Source organism: Corvus kubaryi, unplaced genomic scaffold (genome assembly GCF_017639235.1).
Source record: "Corvus kubaryi isolate FWS band 111438036 unplaced genomic scaffold, C.kubaryi_AGA036_p1.0 37187, whole genome shotgun sequence".
In the NCBI taxonomy this organism is placed as follows: domain Eukaryota; kingdom Metazoa; phylum Chordata; class Aves; order Passeriformes; family Corvidae; genus Corvus; species Corvus kubaryi.
In genome coordinates, this window is record NW_024581053.1 from 1,776,209 (window position 1) to 1,796,185 (window position 19,977).

Genomic DNA, 19,977 nt, shown 5'->3' on the forward strand with positions numbered 1-19,977 from the left:
ATGGTCCCAATGCCGACCACAAATGCTGGAGTACTTTGTAGATGTTGCCCCTCTGTAGTGAAAGCCTGACTGGGCTTGGTTAAACAAATCTATCTTGACTGATTCTTGAATAAAACACAGTCAGACAGTAAACACCAGATTCACACAATACTCACTCTTGAGGTGACAAAAGACCAGTGTGACCCTATGAGGCCGGGCTGCCCACATCCGCCTTGCAGGGCTCACAGACATAAATGAAGGCACAGTTTGATCTAATGCAACGAGCACTTTTCTCACTAATCAGGAGTGAAGACTTATCTACATGTCTCCAATCCAAATGAACACTACCCACCATGAGCAGGCACCAGCCCTTCATGTCTCTTCTCAGACAGGAAGGCAAAGGGTGGGAGCGTAAAGCCTTCCTCCATGTATGAACCCTGTTTTGCCTCTCTCCCACGCTGCTTCCCTGCAGCACCGACAGCCCTCAATGCCAGCCCTGATCTCCAGTGTCTGCTGCCTTCATTTCCAACCAATGGACCAGAAAAACACTTTTAAGAAATAAGGCTTTATCAAAAGGGAAGGGTGAAATTATGTGGCTGAGACTTTCAGAAGAGTTGATGCGATCCTGGTGGATGAGAACACATTTTTGTTTTAGTTTCTTCCTTTTTGCCTCTCCTCTTTAAGGGAAGTTCCTGGAGGCACAGTACGTAATCACAGAATCACAGAATGGTTTGTGCTGAGAGGACATTAAAGCCCATCTTGTTTCAACCTCTATCCGAAAGGCAGGGACATGTTCCACTAAACCAGGTTGCTCCAAGACCCATCCAACCTGGCCTTGAACACTTCCAGGGGTAGGGCAGCCACAACTTCTCTGGGCAATCTGAGGCAGTTTGATCAGCATCTGTAATCATCCTAATGCTCTCAGGGGAGGGCATAAAGTCAATGGGGTGGCTCCTCTTAAGCAGCTGAACTACTTCACTTTTTCTACTTCTCTCTAGTGTTTCCTCAACAAAGAAGAGTAATTGTCTGACTTAACAAAGGCCTGCTCCTAAAACTCCAACTGAGATTAGAAAGTCAAACTGTGATCTGATGACTCAGCTTTGTTATTTCTGCCTCTTAAAATACTATTTGGCATCACAAAGACACTGCAATCAGAAATCAGAACTTTTGTTTCATGGTGAGACATGAGGTAGAGGAGAATTCAACTCACTCTCATGTCAACTTGTCATGTTTATAAGGTTTAGGAGAAGGACAAGCAACTCCTCACTGGGAAGAAGAAAATACTTGATGAACATGTAGAGAGATTTCAGTCACTGGTGATGCTCTTTCTGCTTCAGTGACACTGTAGATTTTAAGACAAGACTGAGCCTAGGCTTAAAGCACAGCAGTTCAAGGGGTATTCTGATTTCTACTAGTTTATGTATTCTAGGGACCAGTGTGCATGTCCATGCTCATGCTGTCTGTCAGTACTCAGGTACATGGGGTGATGCTTGCTCACCTGATGCACTCTCCATTGCCAGGCTGCCCACATCTCACCAAGGAACCAAGTGAGACCAGCATCTCGTCCTGGAGCAGGAGAAAGGCCGTGACACTGATTTACCCCACCACCTAATGCTCACACAGCTCCTTCCACTACAGCCTCACGCTACCATGCAGCCCATATCAGCCCTGGGTAACCCAACGCCAGGGAATTTTCACATGGTGCTCGAAAGTGGCTGAGGGGTCTCTGATGGTTTCCTTCATCCTTAAACCATCCCATGCAGTAAGCCCAGGCTGGTGACAGATGCTGGTACATACGCCTCATTTCACTTGGGCATTCATGTTTGCTGACGGAATCGCTCCCATGGGAAAAAAAAGGCAATCTTCCATTGGAAAACTGTGCTATCTCAGAAAGCAAACATCTCGAGTAAGAAACTAGGTTTTATGATGGATTCTTGGGAGGAGTTGGTTTCAGTTATTTGGCTGATTAAAATCAGGCTTTGGAAAAATACTAGAAGTGCCAAATGAGTTCTCTTCAAATTTCAACTCTAAAATACCCAGTATGTCACCACAAAGGGCACCTCCGAAAGGCAAACCAAAACCTGGTAGTTATGCCTCGTCCCTCTTCTCTCCTCTACTGACAGCAAATATGCCAAAATCCGCCTAATAAAAGTGCTAAAAGACATCCATCTTCAACTAAAAGCTTTTGAGAATTTCAGCTTGACTAGTGAATAATCAAACTTTTCCTGATCCAAAGGAACTGTGTTGTCATTTCTTTCCCAGAGAGTTCACCCAAGACAGCCCCCACCCCAGTCGCACTTCACTGAGAACATCCAAGGGGAGAACAAGAAGCAGGAGGAAGATGAGGACCACGTTCTCTTCATTCAGCTCTGGAGAGATGCTGCTGGTTAGGCTGGTGAGGCTTGCTCAAGGACAGCCCAGAGCTGCTGGAGGCAATGGGAACAGGCAGGAGAAATTCCACATGGGTGCTATTCAGGTATCTCCTACACACATGACCATGAGACATCCATGTGGACCCTCATCCTGAGGAGCGAGGAGACTTTGGACAATGCAGCAGCATATTTTAATTCATGTGCAATAACATAACCCCTAAACTAGTTGCCACTTACAGATGTTCTGGTTATACATAAATAATGAGCTTACACACACGTGCAGGAAATAAATATATTTAACAGGCTCTGGAACCATGGATAATAGTACTTACTGACTCTCAGCCTTACTCGGAAAAATTAAGAGGCGAAAACAAATTAAAGCATTTGCCCATCTATAAAATTAATGTAGTATCTTACCTATCTCACAGCAGCATTAGCAAGCTTCATATCTGTAATGATCAACAGTGGGGCTACTTACACAGGCTTTTCTGTGCTGTCTTTGCCAAAACATTTTGTGAAGACGACTGTCAAAGTAGAGTTTGAACTACAATCTAAAAAATGGTGTTAAAAATGGGCAAAAGTTTAACAAATTAAAAAAAAACAAAAACAAAAAAACAACAAAGAGCAAGACACAATTCCCTCTTAAAACCTATCAATACTTAAAAATATGGAAAATTCCTGTATCAGCATCTCATGCTTCAACCTATTCCTGTGAATAGATTGACACTCCCATACAAAGGATGACACAAAGTCCATATGAAACCTGAAAACGTGCATTCATACAATCAGCAGTTGTATGCAATTCATGTTCAGATGTTATGTAAATACATCAGAAACTTAACTTGTGACCATGTGTTAACGGGAAACTGGGCACGCCAAACATATTTACATAAAAGCAGGTGAAGTATAAGTGTGTATATTTGAAAATTAGATTCAAAGCCTAATACAAAAGGCAATAAATCCTGTCTTCTCCCTGTCCGTCAAAAACCTTTCATAGACACATCACTCACTTCTAAAAGGATAAACTAAAAAAACTCCAAACAACAATGCTCTTTTGTTTAGCTGCAGCATGCCTGGAGTACCTTAATGGATTGGAACATTTAAATTCCCAGCTGATTATTCTGTATTAGATCTCATTATTATTGACAACTGTCCCTCAGGCCACAAGACCATGGATCTGTTATGCCAAATGCAGCGTAATGCTCTAAAATAAGCAGAGCAGGGATGGTGAAGGAAGAATCCAGGCATGGGCTTGTGGGACAAGGAAGGAGGGTGGGAAGAGAAGAAACTTTATTTAGATCAATTTCCATATCCAAATGAAGTCAAATACATATCCTTGTGTTCCTCTGTGTGGGATTTGAGTAACAGCAAATACTCTGCACAGACTCTGCCCTTTAAACTGCAATTTACCTACTTTTCTACAAGACAAAAACTGGGTATGGGTTTTGGTGAGTTTTCTGTGTCATCCAAGACACAGGTTCAGCAAGACCACTGTGATTCCTCCCCTCACTCACCCACAGAAATAGTACTAAATTATCCCTGACTTCAGCATCTTCCACAGTGGCAAGTAAACAATGCTGAGACAATAGAGGTGAGACAGATGGCTCAGAATAATTTCAGTATTGCTACTGTGGGCCCAAATTCCATCTGCATATAGTGTCAAAACAATTTGTTGTAATAAGAAGAGGGACAGCCTGAACTAGGTTCCTGCACAGATGGGCTGAAAATAGCAGGAGCTCAAGATAAGGTATTTTGGCAGACAAAGAAAACAAGTGTGATCCTCATCTGCAACTACATTTCACCATCACAGACTGAGTCCAGTGCTGTTCCAAAACCATAATTAAAATCAGATTTCAGGAGGAAGCATCATAAGTTGCTTATTATTTCTGGAATCTCTAGGTACTAAAAATGTCCCCAGACTACTTGTCAGTAGAAAGTTGCTGGAGGAACCCCCTTCCTCTTTTTCCTAATTTTTTCCATGTCAGTAATAAATTCCTAAGGCTTCTGATGCCACTTACAAACTCAGACAAAAGCGTCAGTCTGAAGGTTTCACCTTTTTCCAACAGCGATGAGAGGCTACACAAACAGAAGTTAAAGCACCACCCTTTTGACTGTTTCTGTGGCTGCTGAAGCCCAGAGTCATGAAGGCGGGAAGACATCCATGGAGATTTCCACCTATACCCATGCAGAAAACCATACTTCTCCCTAGCTGCTGATTTACTTTTGCTCGTCTCCTGGCATCTTCTCAATTCCTGCAGCCAGGCAATATTAAGAGTTGCCAAAAACAAGTCCCAGGACAGGAGCTGCGCCTGTGGTCACCATGACTGTCCTACAGAACTGAGCTATGGCTTGATCACCTCCCTCAGAGGGAGGAGCATCAGCCAAAAGTATTTTTTTAAACTTACATTTATTTTCTTTAAGATCAGTACCCAAGAACTGCTGAACTCTGCTCAGCAGCTTTTAGAGATCCACCAGAAAAATCAGGGAGGGCCATCAACCTCAGGAGTTAGAGCAGGCAATCCCATCCCATCTGGAGGAGAACAAAAGGAGCCAAGGATGTTACGAAGACTGTAAGAAGCCTTCCTGCTCCCACAGCTGAGGTAACGGAGATGCAGGCCCATCTCCTTCAAGCACACATCTGGACTGCATTTATGTAATTTCCAAGCCTGCTCCCCCTGATGGACAGATGCCTGGAACTGGCAAGGGGGTCGTCTGCTGGCGCAAGTGCCGCCAACTCAGCTGACTGTGAGAAAGGAGCCAGAAGGCTGGAAAAGGCACATTTTGCCCCAGATAGCAATGGTAGCATCCCTGAAATCACTTCTGACGGAAGATTAAAAAATCCCCTCATACAGTTTCTATGTTTGAGGTAAGGCCCAGAGCATTCAAAAGAAATCAGTAATCATGGCAGAATGCTGAATGATGGCAAGCTACCAAGTCTGAAATGAAATTTTAACTTTCCACACAAACCCTTTCAGGCTGTGTATTTATATATTTAGTAATAAAAACCATCTTCATGACCACTGTCAGCTGTAAAAGTTCTATCGTAATAACAACACTACTAATGGGAGCTAGAACTGTAACAACACTGCGTGGATCAGTAGCTTCATTGCTGATGACTTTACTAAAATTATTCAATTTTTTTTTTACAAAAAACATTAGATAAAACTCCCAAAGAGCTCTACAGCCAGACTGAGGGTATACCTGATAGAAAAAACATCCACATTCAGATGTAAGATTCTGAATTAAAGTGGTTACATGATGACCTGATCTAGTGGGTGGCATCCCTGTCCATGGCAGAGGGGTTGGAATTAGATGGTCTTTAAGGTCCCTGCCAACACAAACCATTCTGGGACTCTGTAATACATCATGACCCCTAATTAGCACAGTTTTGAGGCTGCAGCTTTTAAGGACTCAAAGCAAAATGGTTTTACATTCAACTACAACTTTCAATTACAGATTGGATTAGTCTCAAGGAAAGATATTTTTTCCAATTAAAAGGGAAAAAAAATAGCTGTAACACTGGCAGAATGGAAATACTGCCAGACCTCTATTTCTTTCACATATTTCTGATTCAGCATCATCAGAAGCTTTACTTAACACAAGCAATTCATACTCTCACTTTTGATATTCTCTTCTACAGGTACATTGTGGCTGAATATTATGAAAAGCCCAAGAACCTGCTGACTGAAGCTTAAACTTCCAAAGTACCAGAATCATATTAAACTGAACAACATGTATCAATGAGCTAAAATGGTACTATTATAAGGGAGAAAATGTTGAGAAAGATCTTAATAGATATCCATTTATTCTCTTTCAGTCATGCAAGAAAGTCCATGAGTCATGAGAAGGGATGAAGGATGACGCACTTTAGAACTAAAACGTGAAACTAAATTACACTTTTAATTGGGAATTCAATTTTTCTCCATCAACTGCAAGTATCAGAATACAGCTTGTCTATCATTTAGCACTGAAGACAGACAAGCAAATGGGGAGCTTTGTCAAGTCTTTTTTTTCTTAATGAATTATTTAATTTTGTCTTCACAGTTTAAGAAGAAGTATCTATATTCTGTCAGTGTCTGGTATTTCATTCCCAAAAACATGTTGCTGTGGCAGATCAGACTCTACATGTACTACAAATACTGAATTTTATATCAAATCCCCTTTAACTGGGTGTACCACAATTTTTAAGACTGCCAGAATACACTTGTTGCAATTCTGTTCACTTGTGGTTTTGTGCCTTTTTTGTGATTTGATTTCTGGTAATGACTATGATAAAGATGTTGCTAATCTCAGACTGGACAGTACTTTTCCCTAAATGTGCCAAAAAAAAAAAAAAAGGAAAATAATGGAAAAACTCCAAACCTCACGTGTAACATAAAATCTGAGCTGAGGAAGAATTCAGCATTAAGAGGAAGTATGAGACTGGTAAGTGCTCCCAAAACATCTAAGGAGCTGGGTTAACGGGTAGAATTTAAGTACACTTAAACACCACAGCAATGGTGTCTGCAGAAAAAGAGTTTATAGACTTGATCCTCAAATAAACCTCTTTAAAATTCCAACCTCTCTGAAAGGAATCACCCCTAATACCTTTCCTTTGTCCACAAGGCCCAGCCAGGCCCATCAGCATCAACCTGGACGTGACTTTGAATGACAGCTGGACCATCCACAGGGAAACAGGGAAGGATGCAATGAGTGATGTCTAAATCTCCCAAGGAATGTCATACAGTGAGAAACTGGCATAAAGGGAGTTCAGTGATGGATAAACACGTATCGCTGGCTAAGTCTCATCATGGAGTTAGTTGCCTTTTTGAGCTTTGCCTCTCAATTGCCACCAGCTCTGGCTTTGCCATCAAATATACTTGCTCAGAAGTGTATTTAGCGTAAATAAACACAGACTAGGATAAAACAATGCCTGTCTGTGTCAATTCATTTCTCTCCCAAAAAAGAAACAGACCAAGCATGGAGCCCAGGCTGCCCTGCCACGGCTGTGTATCATTGTATAAAAGTATAATCAACACTGTATTTTATCCAAAGTGGGGGCAATTTGTTTCTCTCACTCCTCAAGAACCCAAGCTGCAGATGTTCTGTCTCCCCTCCCAGATCGAGGTGCTTTAAAACTATCATAAACAACACGGCTGATTTAAAACAATCATTTGATCCTGAAAGGGACATATCTCTCTTTTTTATGCTTGAGTAAATCAAAATTGGCTTGATTGATTTTGCTGAAGGTTTCCACAAAGGCGCCATGTGGATGCTAAGGTGATGCAAGAATTTCAACTCAGCCAAGGAAGGAGAGTTCAAGAGTCCCACCCTTAGCATCAAGCTTTCTCTTCCACATGTCCTGCTCTCATTTTTACCAGTTTAACTCCCTGCAAATGATATCAGGATCTGTTTTTACATGGTTTCATGAGCCTGACCTGAGGTCTGAGCCCAGGTGGGATGAGACAGCTCAGTGCACCAAGGGGAGACTTGCAGTTCAGACAAAACGAAAACTTTTATGCTGCCCTTTGTTATGAAGCAGACACTCCAATTGGGCTTCATCACTTCACTTGGAAGCAAAGAATTACAAATGAAAAGGACCTATACTTACAAAATGTTTATGCTCTTATACACTTGACATCCACACCAGAATGTTAATCATAACAACCCTCAGCAACCCTGTGGAGCGTCAACATGCTTGTGGTATATGGCTTTGTTAGGTAGGAGTGAAAGGGTGAATAATAACATTCACAGCTTCCCTGCAGTCATGAAAATGTAAATATTTTTTTAAAGTGCTTACAAGACAAACCTACAGTAAATCTGAAAAATGTCCCCCATAATATTTAAACTAAATCCTCCTCTTTAACCTAACCTTAGAGCACGGCAGTTAAGTGATCCATTCATTCTACTTCAAAATCTCAGTTTTCTCTTTAAGAGCCAGATACCACCTGACTAACAGGATGGATAATTTGGTTTCTCCAGAAACATTTTTCTGTGATTTAGAACGATTAAATCTAACATGTGCTTCTGCTGAGCCCTCCCATTTGGAAAGCAGTGGGTAAAGAAGTCTCAGGCCAGATCTCAATTCCATTCAGACAGAGAAAACTGACATTCTAGAGTATTTATCAACCTGCTCCTCAAAAACTGAAAGAGAGAAGATAGTCAAGTCATCTCAGCACAGGAACACTGCTTCTAAATACCTTTCCAGGAGCAATGAAAATTAAGGAATTAAGTTATTCCTTACAGCCAAAGAGAGCAGGATAAGAAGCAAAGATCTGCCATGGGAAGAGGACCAGTCTCTGGACACCAGCCAGTGGAAGAGCAATGGAGCAGATTGAGCCTGACAAATTCCAAGTTCAGCCAGATTCTTTCTGCCCATCTGCAGATTCCCCTGCACCACTGCAAACATGCCTTTGACAGCCACAGCATGGGAACACTCTATAGCGAACTCTTAGCTGCCAAGTCTCATCTCAGAGGTGAAGAGGATGAGGATGCCTGTATTTTGGGATTCCTGTATTATTATTGAGGTAGATTATCTACAGTTACCATCTGGAGTTACGGGTTTTTTTAGTGGAAAAACAAAAAGAAAAACCCTTCATACACCATCAAAGTGCATGAATAGAACATAGTTATTGTCACACAGGCAGCAACAGGAGTCACCGTGTCTCCTTTCCAGCACGATTTATAATTTTGTATTCCTGGTGATTTTATGTTCCTAGCAAAAAGAACTAAATAAAACACATCAAAGCAGTTTTCCACGTATCTCAGCCTCAAGAATGCAGCTTTTCTAGTCATAGAGACCAGAGAACAAGCATCTGTGTTCACACAGCTAATTAAAGCACAAGAAAAACCTCTTTTATATCTGACTTGCGAAGCTGATAACATGTAAGTTATAACTTGTATGAGACATGACAAACTCTGTCCTTCACAGAGAGAAATGCACTTCTAACATGACTCACTGTAAACAGATCTCAAGGTATAGCAGCTTCTAATCAGAGGCAGCTCCATAATGGACTTGTTGAGCAGTGACATTTCCTACACCACTTGGCACAGGGTGAATGATGATGCTGTTGTGGTTAAACCAGATATGGTTCAATACTAATACAGGGAACTAAGTGTTGGGCTTTTGACTGCATTAAGCCAGAATTTACAAACATGAACCTGAAATGTTTGACAGAAATGGGAGGGAGAGCCATCAGGAGAACACTGCCTCTAAGCCGGGGAAAGGATCTTGGGCTTCGATCTTAAATATTGTTTGTTTGTAAAAACTCACTTTAACATCACCTTTGGAGAAAATAACTCGTCACTAGTCAATTAAAGAAGGAAAGAGGCAATGGCTGCAATCAGTGTCCAAGAGGCCCATTCATATTAGACGCAAAGATGGCAGGATTAGTGCACAAAGGCTTGGTTCCCTCCAGCTCCCGCAGCTCTACCCCCCGGCGAGGAGCTGACATGAGAGGATAAGACAACTCCATTAGGAGCCCGTATCACTTCTCTGCAGCGTTCTCCCCAAGCAGATGGAGCGGCTATTTAGCAAAATGCACCGTGACTCCTGCTTTATGCGTGAGCATCTGGGATGTTTCCTAATGGGAGGCAAGGCACAATGGACTCCGATTTATCAACTGCCCCGCAAGCAATTAAATATTTGGATAAATAATTTGGGGGTAAAGACCCATAGGTTGAGCTGAAAAGCTGCAAGGCATGAGGGGTCAAGTGTTTCTGCAGGATTTGTATTTACCAAACAGAGCTGCCTGCAAAGGAATGTCTGTGTTGAGCTGTGGCAGAATGAGGCCCGGGCAGGAGTGAGCTGAGAACCAGAGACTGCTTCATTTCAACTGAAACAAATTCAAATGTGGAGTTAATAAAACAACCCTCTTTATTGCCCTAAGAAACAAAATATATACGTAGTTAGAGCTATGTAATTTCCTCCTAACACACATTTTGATCTGAGGATAATGTGCAGTATCACCATTTTTCTGTGCATTCTACAAAAGGCCTCTAATACCTTAGAACCATTTAATCAACATCCCATGCAGGCAGTGAATAGATAATTGAAATATAAGTACTGTCATCCATATCCCCTTTGGGAAAGAGACACAGTAAGCATTATATCATTCCATTAGACCATCCTTTGATGTGGGTTTTATTCTCATTAAACTATGTTTTAGCCTCAAGGTTTCTCCCCCCCAACCTCTCTGTGACATGGCCATGCCAGAAAAAAAAATTTAAAATACCCCCCTGTTCAAAAGGCAAGAACTACATTTTTACAAGCAATTGTACATGTCAAAAATCTAAAGCTGCCTTTTAAATTTCTTGTTTACCAAACACAGTCAACGACAGCTCCTGGAAAACACAGGGTGGGGAAAAAAAAAAAATGAAGGCAGGAGGGTGGTGGTGGGGAAGGAATGCATTTACTTGTTTTCAAATAATAAAGCCTGAATACAAGCAGGATAAGAAATTCTTGAAAAGGCTGCCATGATGGTGTCTGCTTTGAATTGTGCCCTGTTTAAACAAGAGGAAAGCCTCCCACTGAAAAAAGAAACATTTTTATCATTCAAAAAGATCTCAGGGCAGTCCCTGTAAAATGAGGTATTTTCTAAACAAAGTATCAGAATGTTCCCCTGGAGGGAATGAGCATCTGATCTCTTAAAAATGATTATTCTTAAAGAACTGTAGATTTATGGAGTTTTTGTTTTATTTGTTTTAACTTAAGTAGAATGTAACCTGTCTGAAATGGCCACCCAAAGGAGCAGAGCCACCAGCTAAGCAGGGGCTAAGCTCTAAATGGGACCCAAAGTTGTAGCAAGACCCGGGGGGAGGTTCTAAACCTCTGGCTTAACCAGGGCTAGCAAAACACTTAATGCAGGTCTCAGTGAAAGCCCAGGACGTGGATTTTCCCTCACTTATATCCGTGCAGCTCCACTAACATTACCAGGAATGTTCCTGATTTACATTAGTGTTAAGAAGCTAAGAATGAAGCTAATTACCCTGAGTTATCCACAGTGATCACAGGAGGAATTTTGTTTTAAAATGCACACATTTTTTCAGCATGGACTGGTTTTGTTACACTTGTAATAGTAGGTCTGCTACAGGCAACAGAGTGGAAAAACTCAGTTTTACATAGAACTAGTCTTGAGTCACAATGTGTTTTTGAATAAATAAAGTTTCACATGTTGCAGTTTTCTATTAGTTCATGAACATCCAAACCTGCATATCTGCAACTATAACTACAACTCACAAATACAAGCCATTGGTGAGAAACAATACTAGCAAAGGAGCCCTTTTTGGTCTGATGCTTCAATAGTTTGGCTTGCAGTTTAAACTGAGTCAACACTCCACTCAGAAATACCAGTAAGCAGAAGTGTTACTGCTTCCATTAACTGCAGTAACCATCACCTGTGAACATGAGAAGTGGAAAGCTCACAGAACACAGCTCCTTGGGCATTGCTAAGGGAAGAGGCTAATGGGCTTCTTGGAAAAAATATTCTCTAAAAGACACAAAGATTTATTTCTGTTGAAGCATTCAAGGCATTAGCTGTGTTGTGCCGCTTCTGCCATTTTAATAGACTTAAACTTCTTAAATGTGTACAGAAAAGTAGCTTGAGTGCAAATAATCTGCATAAGGAGAGTAACAATAAATTTCACAGCATGTTAGTCTTATCCTAGAATCCCAGAATGGTTTGGATTGGAAAGGACCATAAAGCTCAACTCTTCCCACCCACCTGCCATGGGCAGGGACACCTTCCACTAACCCAGGTTGCTCCAAGCCCCATCCAACATGGTCTTAGACACTTCCAGGGATGGGGCAGTCACAGCTTCTCTGGGCAACCTGGGCCTGGGCCTCCCCACCCTCACAGGGAAGAATTTCTTCCTAAAATCTAATCTAAATCTACTCTTTCACAGTTTGAAGCCATTATACTGAAGGGTTTTGAGACAAGACCTGGAGCAACCACGTCTGACCTCAGAGCTGACTCTGCTGTGAGCAGGAGATGGGTCTTAACTCTCCCAAGGCCCCTTTCAGCCTGGACCATCCTCCAAAACTGCCTGTACAATGCTTCGTGGTCCAGGTAAGCGAAGGAGAAGCCCCAACCCCACTTCCAGGCAGCCACTGCTAAGGCCAAAGCCAAAGGACTGGGTACAGAAAACAGCTCTAAGTTGCAAATTACTGCAGGAGCAGAATTGAACAATGTCTACACGGCTGTGAATTGGTTATTCAGAACATACTGTTCAAGGTCTTTTTTTCTTTTAAGATGAAAAACTATTCTTGTACAACTATGAAGACTTTTATGACTGATTAGCACAGCAGATCCAGCAGTACCCTAAGTTCATAAAACAGCCACTTTTTAGAAGGAGTGTGTGCAGTTCTGGGTAAAGGGTGATAAAACCTGTCACTTTGCACAACATAACAGAGCAGGACACTTGTCACCCTTGAGTTTGATCTCCCTCAGCTACTGCAGCTCATACCAGAGATTTATTTAAATTAATCTGCAGGAAAATTAAATCCATTACCTTAAAAAGCAAGGGAATAAATCATACCCAACAGGAAATCAGGAAAAGCTGCTGCCACTTTAGATGAATCTAAGATTGTGTGAGCACATTAAATTTTTCCTCGTCAATGACACAAAACCAATTCATAGAAGTAAAACCAGCATCAGCTGTTATTATAATGCAGAACACAAACATGCTCAATGAGTTTAACACTGCAGCCCAAGTATAAAGAACTTCTCAAGCTGTTTGTATTTCCAAACAAGACTTCAGGGGTCAGAGGAGGGAGGAGGACATATGGGCAGGCAGGATGATGGATGGCGCTCAGTGGCATGCTGTGTTTGGGTCTACTCGGGTTGTTTTTGCAACAGGATGTCTCTGATTACTCTCTGAATAGAGAATAAGGATGGTTACGTCTCATTGCTCAAAGAGAACATTTTTTCAGAGCTTTACAAATTAAATAGAACATTGTAAAGCAAGAAGTCAATGAACTATCAGGTGGTGTTTGTCACAAATCTCCCAAATCTCAGCGTCAGAAGATTCTCTGGGGGCACCAGAGGTGGGTTTGGGGGCTGGCAAATAAGGTAAGTGTGCTCTTGTCCCTATGTTCAGCAGCCCCAGCTCTGCAGAATCCTTCTGTGTTGTTGCCTTTATGGATTGTCCAGCCCAGATATACAAAATATAAAGCAGGGGCACACTGCATCCCTAAGTAATTGTCCCAGTCATCAAGATGATGCAATACAGAGACTTCACAAAGGATGGAGGAAAATTACTTTTCCAAATCACATCCTTCCAGAGATCTTTGCAGAACTGGCTCCTGGCTCACAGAGAGCGATGGACAGGCCAAAGCTGCCCAACTGAGACAGTTCTTGAATGCCACCAGTAAAAGAACAATACTGTCTCCAGCCAGACCTCCACGCCCCATAGCGCAGCCCTGGCCAAAGAGCCTTTCTTTGAAAGCTACTGAGATTCCTCATCAATGCCAAAGGAAACTGGAAGTCCTCAGCAACTCATAGAAAAGGGTGACATGTGAGGGTTTGGGAACCACATGAATGTGTACGCAGGGAAATGAACCCCTGAGATGAACTTGCGGTGTTTTCTCAAAGTTTCAGGCAGAAAGAAAGGGGAGAAATGTTGAAGCAAGATCACTTAGAACGGACAGCTGGTCTTAACCCTAAACAAACTGGGGGCTGAAGCTGCAAATGGAGGCCACAAAGCAAAACACACGGGAATAGTTTCTCTACAAAAGCTTAACATTTCCTAATGAGCCAGCTCTGTGAATTCTCTTACTTAAAATGGAGACACCAGCTCATCCAGGGACTGCATGACTCAGTAACTCCAAGAACCTCTCACTGGGGTTACCAGTTTGATTCTGGTCTACGTTCAAAGTTTGTAAGATTTCTGTTTGTGATGGCACAGCCTCTAGAAAAACTCTCACTGGCCTCAGTGCAGTTTTCAGTGGGCAGGAGTCACATCAAAACCACCACCAAAAGCCCTTCCAAGAGGTGCAGAGCCAACCAGATGGAAAGTTAACAGCCTTCTCAAAAGGAATCTCAAGCTCAGGACAAAAACTGCTACCCATATTGTCCAGTTCTGTAACAACGACTATGCCAAATAAATAAAAAGCAAGGAAAGCAAGAAAAAGAAGAGAATATATTTACAAACTGCAAATGAAGATGGATTAGAAAATGATGCCTCATTTGCACTGGATAGCACAGATGTTGTAACACAGCAGAATTAAAAAAGCAGTAAATGTTTCACTAAATGAAGCAGTTGAAGAGAAGAAAATGTCACAACTCAAATGTCAGACAAATTTTGGGCAAGAACTCCCCAAACACTCTGGATTCTTTCCAAGACACCAGTCTCTTATGTACTATTTATCCATCCCTGTCTCATCCGGTTTTGACTTGTTTTAGCATAATCATTTACAGTTTTATTTAACCAGCCAGGACGGAAAGAGTTCAAGGAACACCAGGAAATATGTGGCAAAATACAACAAGGTTAGATCACTTGCACTGGATTATTCTCCCCTGGCACACTGCAGAAGAAATAACCCCAGTCAAGGTCTACGTGTTCCATGGTCTGCAGAGAGCGAGAGCAGCATTATTCAAGGGAAGTGACACTTTAAAGAACTTTAAATTAGCTGTTGACAGGCAGGTAGATAGATTGGTGAGTGATTGCTCAATGTCCCCAACATTCCCATTTTGTGGTGAAAGCAAATATGAAAGGGGGGGAAGTAAGAAAATCCATTAAATACGGTTTTTGCCAATCTGTGGTGCATTCAGATGACAGTGAAGTTCATTTAAGGACACAGGAAACATACAATAAATTGCTTTCTCTGAATCAAAAGTTGACAGAAAGCTTCCTAGTTATATCTTTGACTCCAGAAGCACTGCAAGCCATGCTAGCAGGCGATGACAAAACGGTATATAATAATAAAATAAAATAAAATAAAAATAAAAAATAATTTTTAAAAATCCCCCCCATCATTTTTCTTCCTAATAAGCGTTCCTTCTCCCAGGGCCTAAGGACCACATGCAAGGGAGGCAGAAGTGCAGGTCCCCTAAATCACACAATTAAGCCTGACTTACTGTATATCCAACAGATGCCCTCACTGCAGTGGTCCCTAAAATATGTTTTTAAATAAAATTAACTCAACTTGGGAATCTGCAATTAGCACCACCTTTGAGAACAAATCAGAACAAGTTTATTGAAGTGCTCTATTTACCACACGAGTGAATTTACCCCCAAGGTTCACTTGACTATTTTGTCTCAATTTTCTTGTAATTTCATCTATCATGTTTTTTTCAGTCCTCCAAAGGTGAATGGATAAAACACAGAAATGAATAGGACCAACTGTTCGCAGAAGCCTAAGGGAAAACATAATTTTATTATAAATACTCTTTGGCACAAATCATGGAAATGCAATACTAAAATTGTTTGTTGAATCATTTATGAATTGGGCCTTCAGTTTCAGTTTGCAAATAAGTTAGAGGGTTTTTGTTGATGTTCTTTTTCACTTTGCTGTTTTAGCTGCCGAACAGCCTTTAAGAAACTGAACTGATACATAATCAAGAAAACAGAGGGAACGGAGGACTTTTTTTTTAAGGAATTTCCTATGCTAATACAGGACTTTTTTTATGGTGGGGGGAGGAATTTACTTATGGATGATGACAAATTTTTCAGTTAATTTCCTAAGATGCCACAGTTGTGAGTTCTCACCCAGCTAAACATGTAGAAGCAAAAGAAGCAACACACATTTTTGTATTTGTTCTTAAATGGGAAACTTTTAAGATTTATTATTACAAAACAAAAGTTCAGTGGAACATAACTGCATGCTGCCACACCATGCACGTAGTCATCACACATGAAGAAACGTGTAAGGTGAGGGGAAATTCTATTGTATTGAAAAATTCAGTATTTTACAGCTGAGTACCCAAACTCCTCACACGAAAATTATAAACATGAAGAAATAGCAAGGAACAGAGAGGTGCATTTCTTTCTCAAGCGTTTTGTCTCAAAAGTGCTATTTTTTGTCATCTGAAGAGGGAGAGAAACTTGGAAATAGATAAAAGGTCTATTCCTCCTTAGCCAGAGCAGGTGTGCATTGCCTTACCTGATCTGTCCTCGCACCAGTGGTCTGTTTTTAGTCCTGTTCATATTTGAATCAAACGGAACCTCAAAGAACTGCAATTTAAAAAAAGAAAGGAAGAATGAGAATTAAAGGATACCGGAAAACATGCCATGAGTGGAATGTCCTGTCTGCCTTTGCAGGTGCTTTAATCTCTGTTTTTGAAGGTTCAGGGATACAACAAAAATGGTAAATGGGTTTTATGGAGCTTTGATAGTCTGCATTGATGCTTTTGGCAGGCCCTTAGAAAGAAAACCACCCAGAGGACAAAAATAGTTTCTACAAGACTCCAAAAGTTCATCATTTGAAGTACAGTTTGATTCCAAGTTCTTTTCTCAACAGGTCTGACACAGCTTTTAGACATACACAATTAACATTTACATACACATACATGGAAATCATGGAATCATTACGATTGGAAAAGATCTTCAGGATCATCCAGTCCAACCGGCACCACCACTGTGCTCACCATTAAACTACATTCTCAAGTGCCACTTGAGAATGTCAGGTTTTCTGAACACTTCCAGGTATGGTGACCCCACCACCTTCCCTGGGTGGCCCCTTCCAATGCCCAACAAGCCTTTCAATGAAGAAATTTTCCCTAATGCCCAACCTAAACCTCCCCTGGCACAAGTTGAGGCGGTCTCGTCTCATCCTGTCCCTTGCTCCCTGGGAGCAGAGCCAGACCCCCACCTGGCTGCCCCCTCCTGTCAGGGAGTTGTGGAGAGCCAGAAGGTCCCTCCTGAGCCTCCTTTGCTCCAGGCTGAGCCCCCCCAGCTCCCTGACCCCAGTTTTATATTAATACAGACTGTCATTGCAAATGTTGCACTTCTAGTCTTTAAAAGACAAACACTACGGTTTTTTCGAAGATCATCTACCTTGCCAGAATCTATAACCCACTCCAAAATCAATCAACTCTTGCAAAACGCTACTGGAACAGCTCTAAGCCTCCAGCTGGAGCAGGAGGGAGTGAACACACCATATGGTGTTATTTAATGTCACAACCCAATTTGACTTCAGACATGGCCTATGGGAAAATTCAGGCAGTACTATCTGCCCACTCAGAATTCCTTCAGGCTTCTGCAGGATCTGTTTTATAAGAATATTACTGGAAAAGCTGAATGTACTTTGCCATCCACGCAAATCTAAAGCCAATCAGTTTTATGTGTGCAAAACAATAATACAAGTAATAAGCAGAGATTTGCTTACAGAAAGAGTAGGATGTATTTACAGAATGAGTATTTTCTAGTGATGTTATGTCTGAGGTTTTGGGGTAGTATCCCAATTTTAGTGGATATGCAGGAAAAGTACCATAACAAACCATAATTCCGAACAGTCACACTGACAGTAAGCTCAGTGCAGCCAAACTGCAGACAGATTTTAGGTGATCATATGATAAATGACTACATGATAAAATCTATTCAAGCAAGTTGATTTAACATTTTATGCTACAAAAGGCTCAATTAACAAACATTTTCATTTTGACAGTGCCATGTTACTGGTCCTGCTATTTACTGAGCACTCCAATGGGAACGCCAGTGGACAGAGACCATGGGAGCAGTAGGAACCTGTCAGAGCGCTCCAGATGCACATCAAGGGAAAGCTGCTCCATTTCCAGGCACATGGAGTTTCAGGAACTACCTTTCCCATCTATTACCTTCACATAACGACTATATAACAACTGGAAATCTCTGCCTTCCAACTTTATTATTGATATTCCTAAAGCAAACTCAGGCTGCTCAGCCAAGAGGTATGAGGGAGGGAGAGAGGGAGGAAGGCAGGCAGGAACAAAGGAAGAAAGGAAGGCAGGAAGGAAGGAAGGAAGGCTGTTCATACGTCTTCTGCTTTGCCTGAACTCTGTGGCACAGCACTGGGCAGCTCCTACAGTGATTTTTAAGCAGCTGACAGGGAATTTGTCATCCACTATTTGCTACAGCTGATGTGCAGTGCTCAGGGTCACTCCCAACAACCATCGGAGCTGGTGAAGATGTTGGTTTGGAAGAAAAGCACTGAGGGGTCCTTGCCCCCCACGTCATGCTGGAAGGACAGGTCAGATCTTCTCAACTACACCACTAACCTGGAAGTTTTGGATGTTTCACAAAGAACCTCTATAGGATACAGACACAAGTTTCTTTGGAGCAGGAAAAGCGCCCCATTTGGATCTGAAACCAGTGATTGCCTCTGACAGCTCGGTGTTTCGCTAATGGTTTGTTTCACTGCTATATTTCAGAGATGATTACAGCAAATGAAGAAAAAATGCCATTTGACATCAGACTGGTAGAGCAATACGAGGGAAAAACTCTATATGGCTAAAGTCTGTTCTCCAGAAAATATTTGGGCTACAATTACTTTTTTTCGTAAGTCACAAGTCTTACTTCTACTCACAAAGGTTTGACTGCTTTGAGTTACTTCCAGTTTAAACTCGTGCATGTGAGGAGATTTTGGCTTATTTGACAGCATTTAAGCTTATGCATAAAGATATCTGTGTGCAATGGATAAAATCAAAATAAGGTTTAAGTTTTAAACTCAATGTGTCTCAGACATAAAATGGCTAAAATGAAGAACAGTTGGATAGCCAACACCTGAAAGAATTTATACGTATGCAGTTGGGTTATCAATATAAGCTGATGATGCCATGCTTAGTGTATCAAATATTTCCATATATTTAATACAGTAATCAACCTCTGAACAGAATATAAATTTTGAACAAGAATCTCCTCTGCTGACTTAAGTAGTCAAAAAATGTCTGTGTCTATTGTATACAGACACGGCTGCTCCTGAAATTAAGATTACTGCATGACTTAAGACTGAATTTTTTCGCTTTTTTAAATCTGACAATTGGAATCATCTGTTACCGTCCAAGTGTATGTATACAGCATGGCGCTGTATTTCCAACTGAACTACAGTTTAAAAAAATCCTTTTACTTGCAATGCCCTAGATTCCTTCACTTGAGCTAGTTGCTATTACATGTCAGCAAGATGTCATTTATCAAACTTTTCCCATTTTGCTCCCAGATGTTCAGCAAAATTCTCCATTTGAAATTATTTTCCCCTGATATTCTAGAAAAAATTTAGAAAGACATGCATCTCAAATATCATTCCACAGGAATGAAAGAGTGAAGTCAAACATATTATCTCATGCCAGGCCAACAAAGTCCTGCCTATTTCAGCAAACAGTAAATTCAGTAAGATGAATCCTAGATAAATAAATATTTTAGAAGCACTCAAGAGGCTTTTTCCTCAGGAAGTCTGAATGCATCGGTTCAGTTGGACATGACAAAATATTATGCGCCCTCAGTATCTGGGAAACTGATTCTGGGCCACCAAAAGGGCAGACTGAGGGTTAAATCTACAGCATCTAAAAGGCCCTGAGTGACAAACTTGGCAACAGCTCTCAAGAGCTTAACCTAAATTTTAATCAGTATGCATGAACATTTAAAACATGATGATGGAAAAAAAAATAAATCAGGCCAGCCAGTACTCTGTGGTTTATTTCTCTGGCAGGCTCATCATGCTTTTTGTGCAGATCTC

The 19,977-nt window shown here is 41.3% G+C and overlaps 1 protein-coding gene across 1 annotated transcript in view; it reads right to left on the reverse strand.

Moving 5' to 3' along the window:
* LOC121661689 (protoheme IX farnesyltransferase, mitochondrial) overlaps window positions 1–19,977 on the reverse strand; it is a 102,850-nt gene that overhangs the window by 18,163 nt on the left and 64,710 nt on the right. The window contains exon 5 of the mRNA XM_042022127.1: window positions 16,432–16,502. Within this exon, the coding sequence (XP_041878061.1) occupies window positions 16,432–16,502 (71 nt within the window). The remainder of the gene's footprint in view (window positions 1–16,431; window positions 16,503–19,977) is intronic.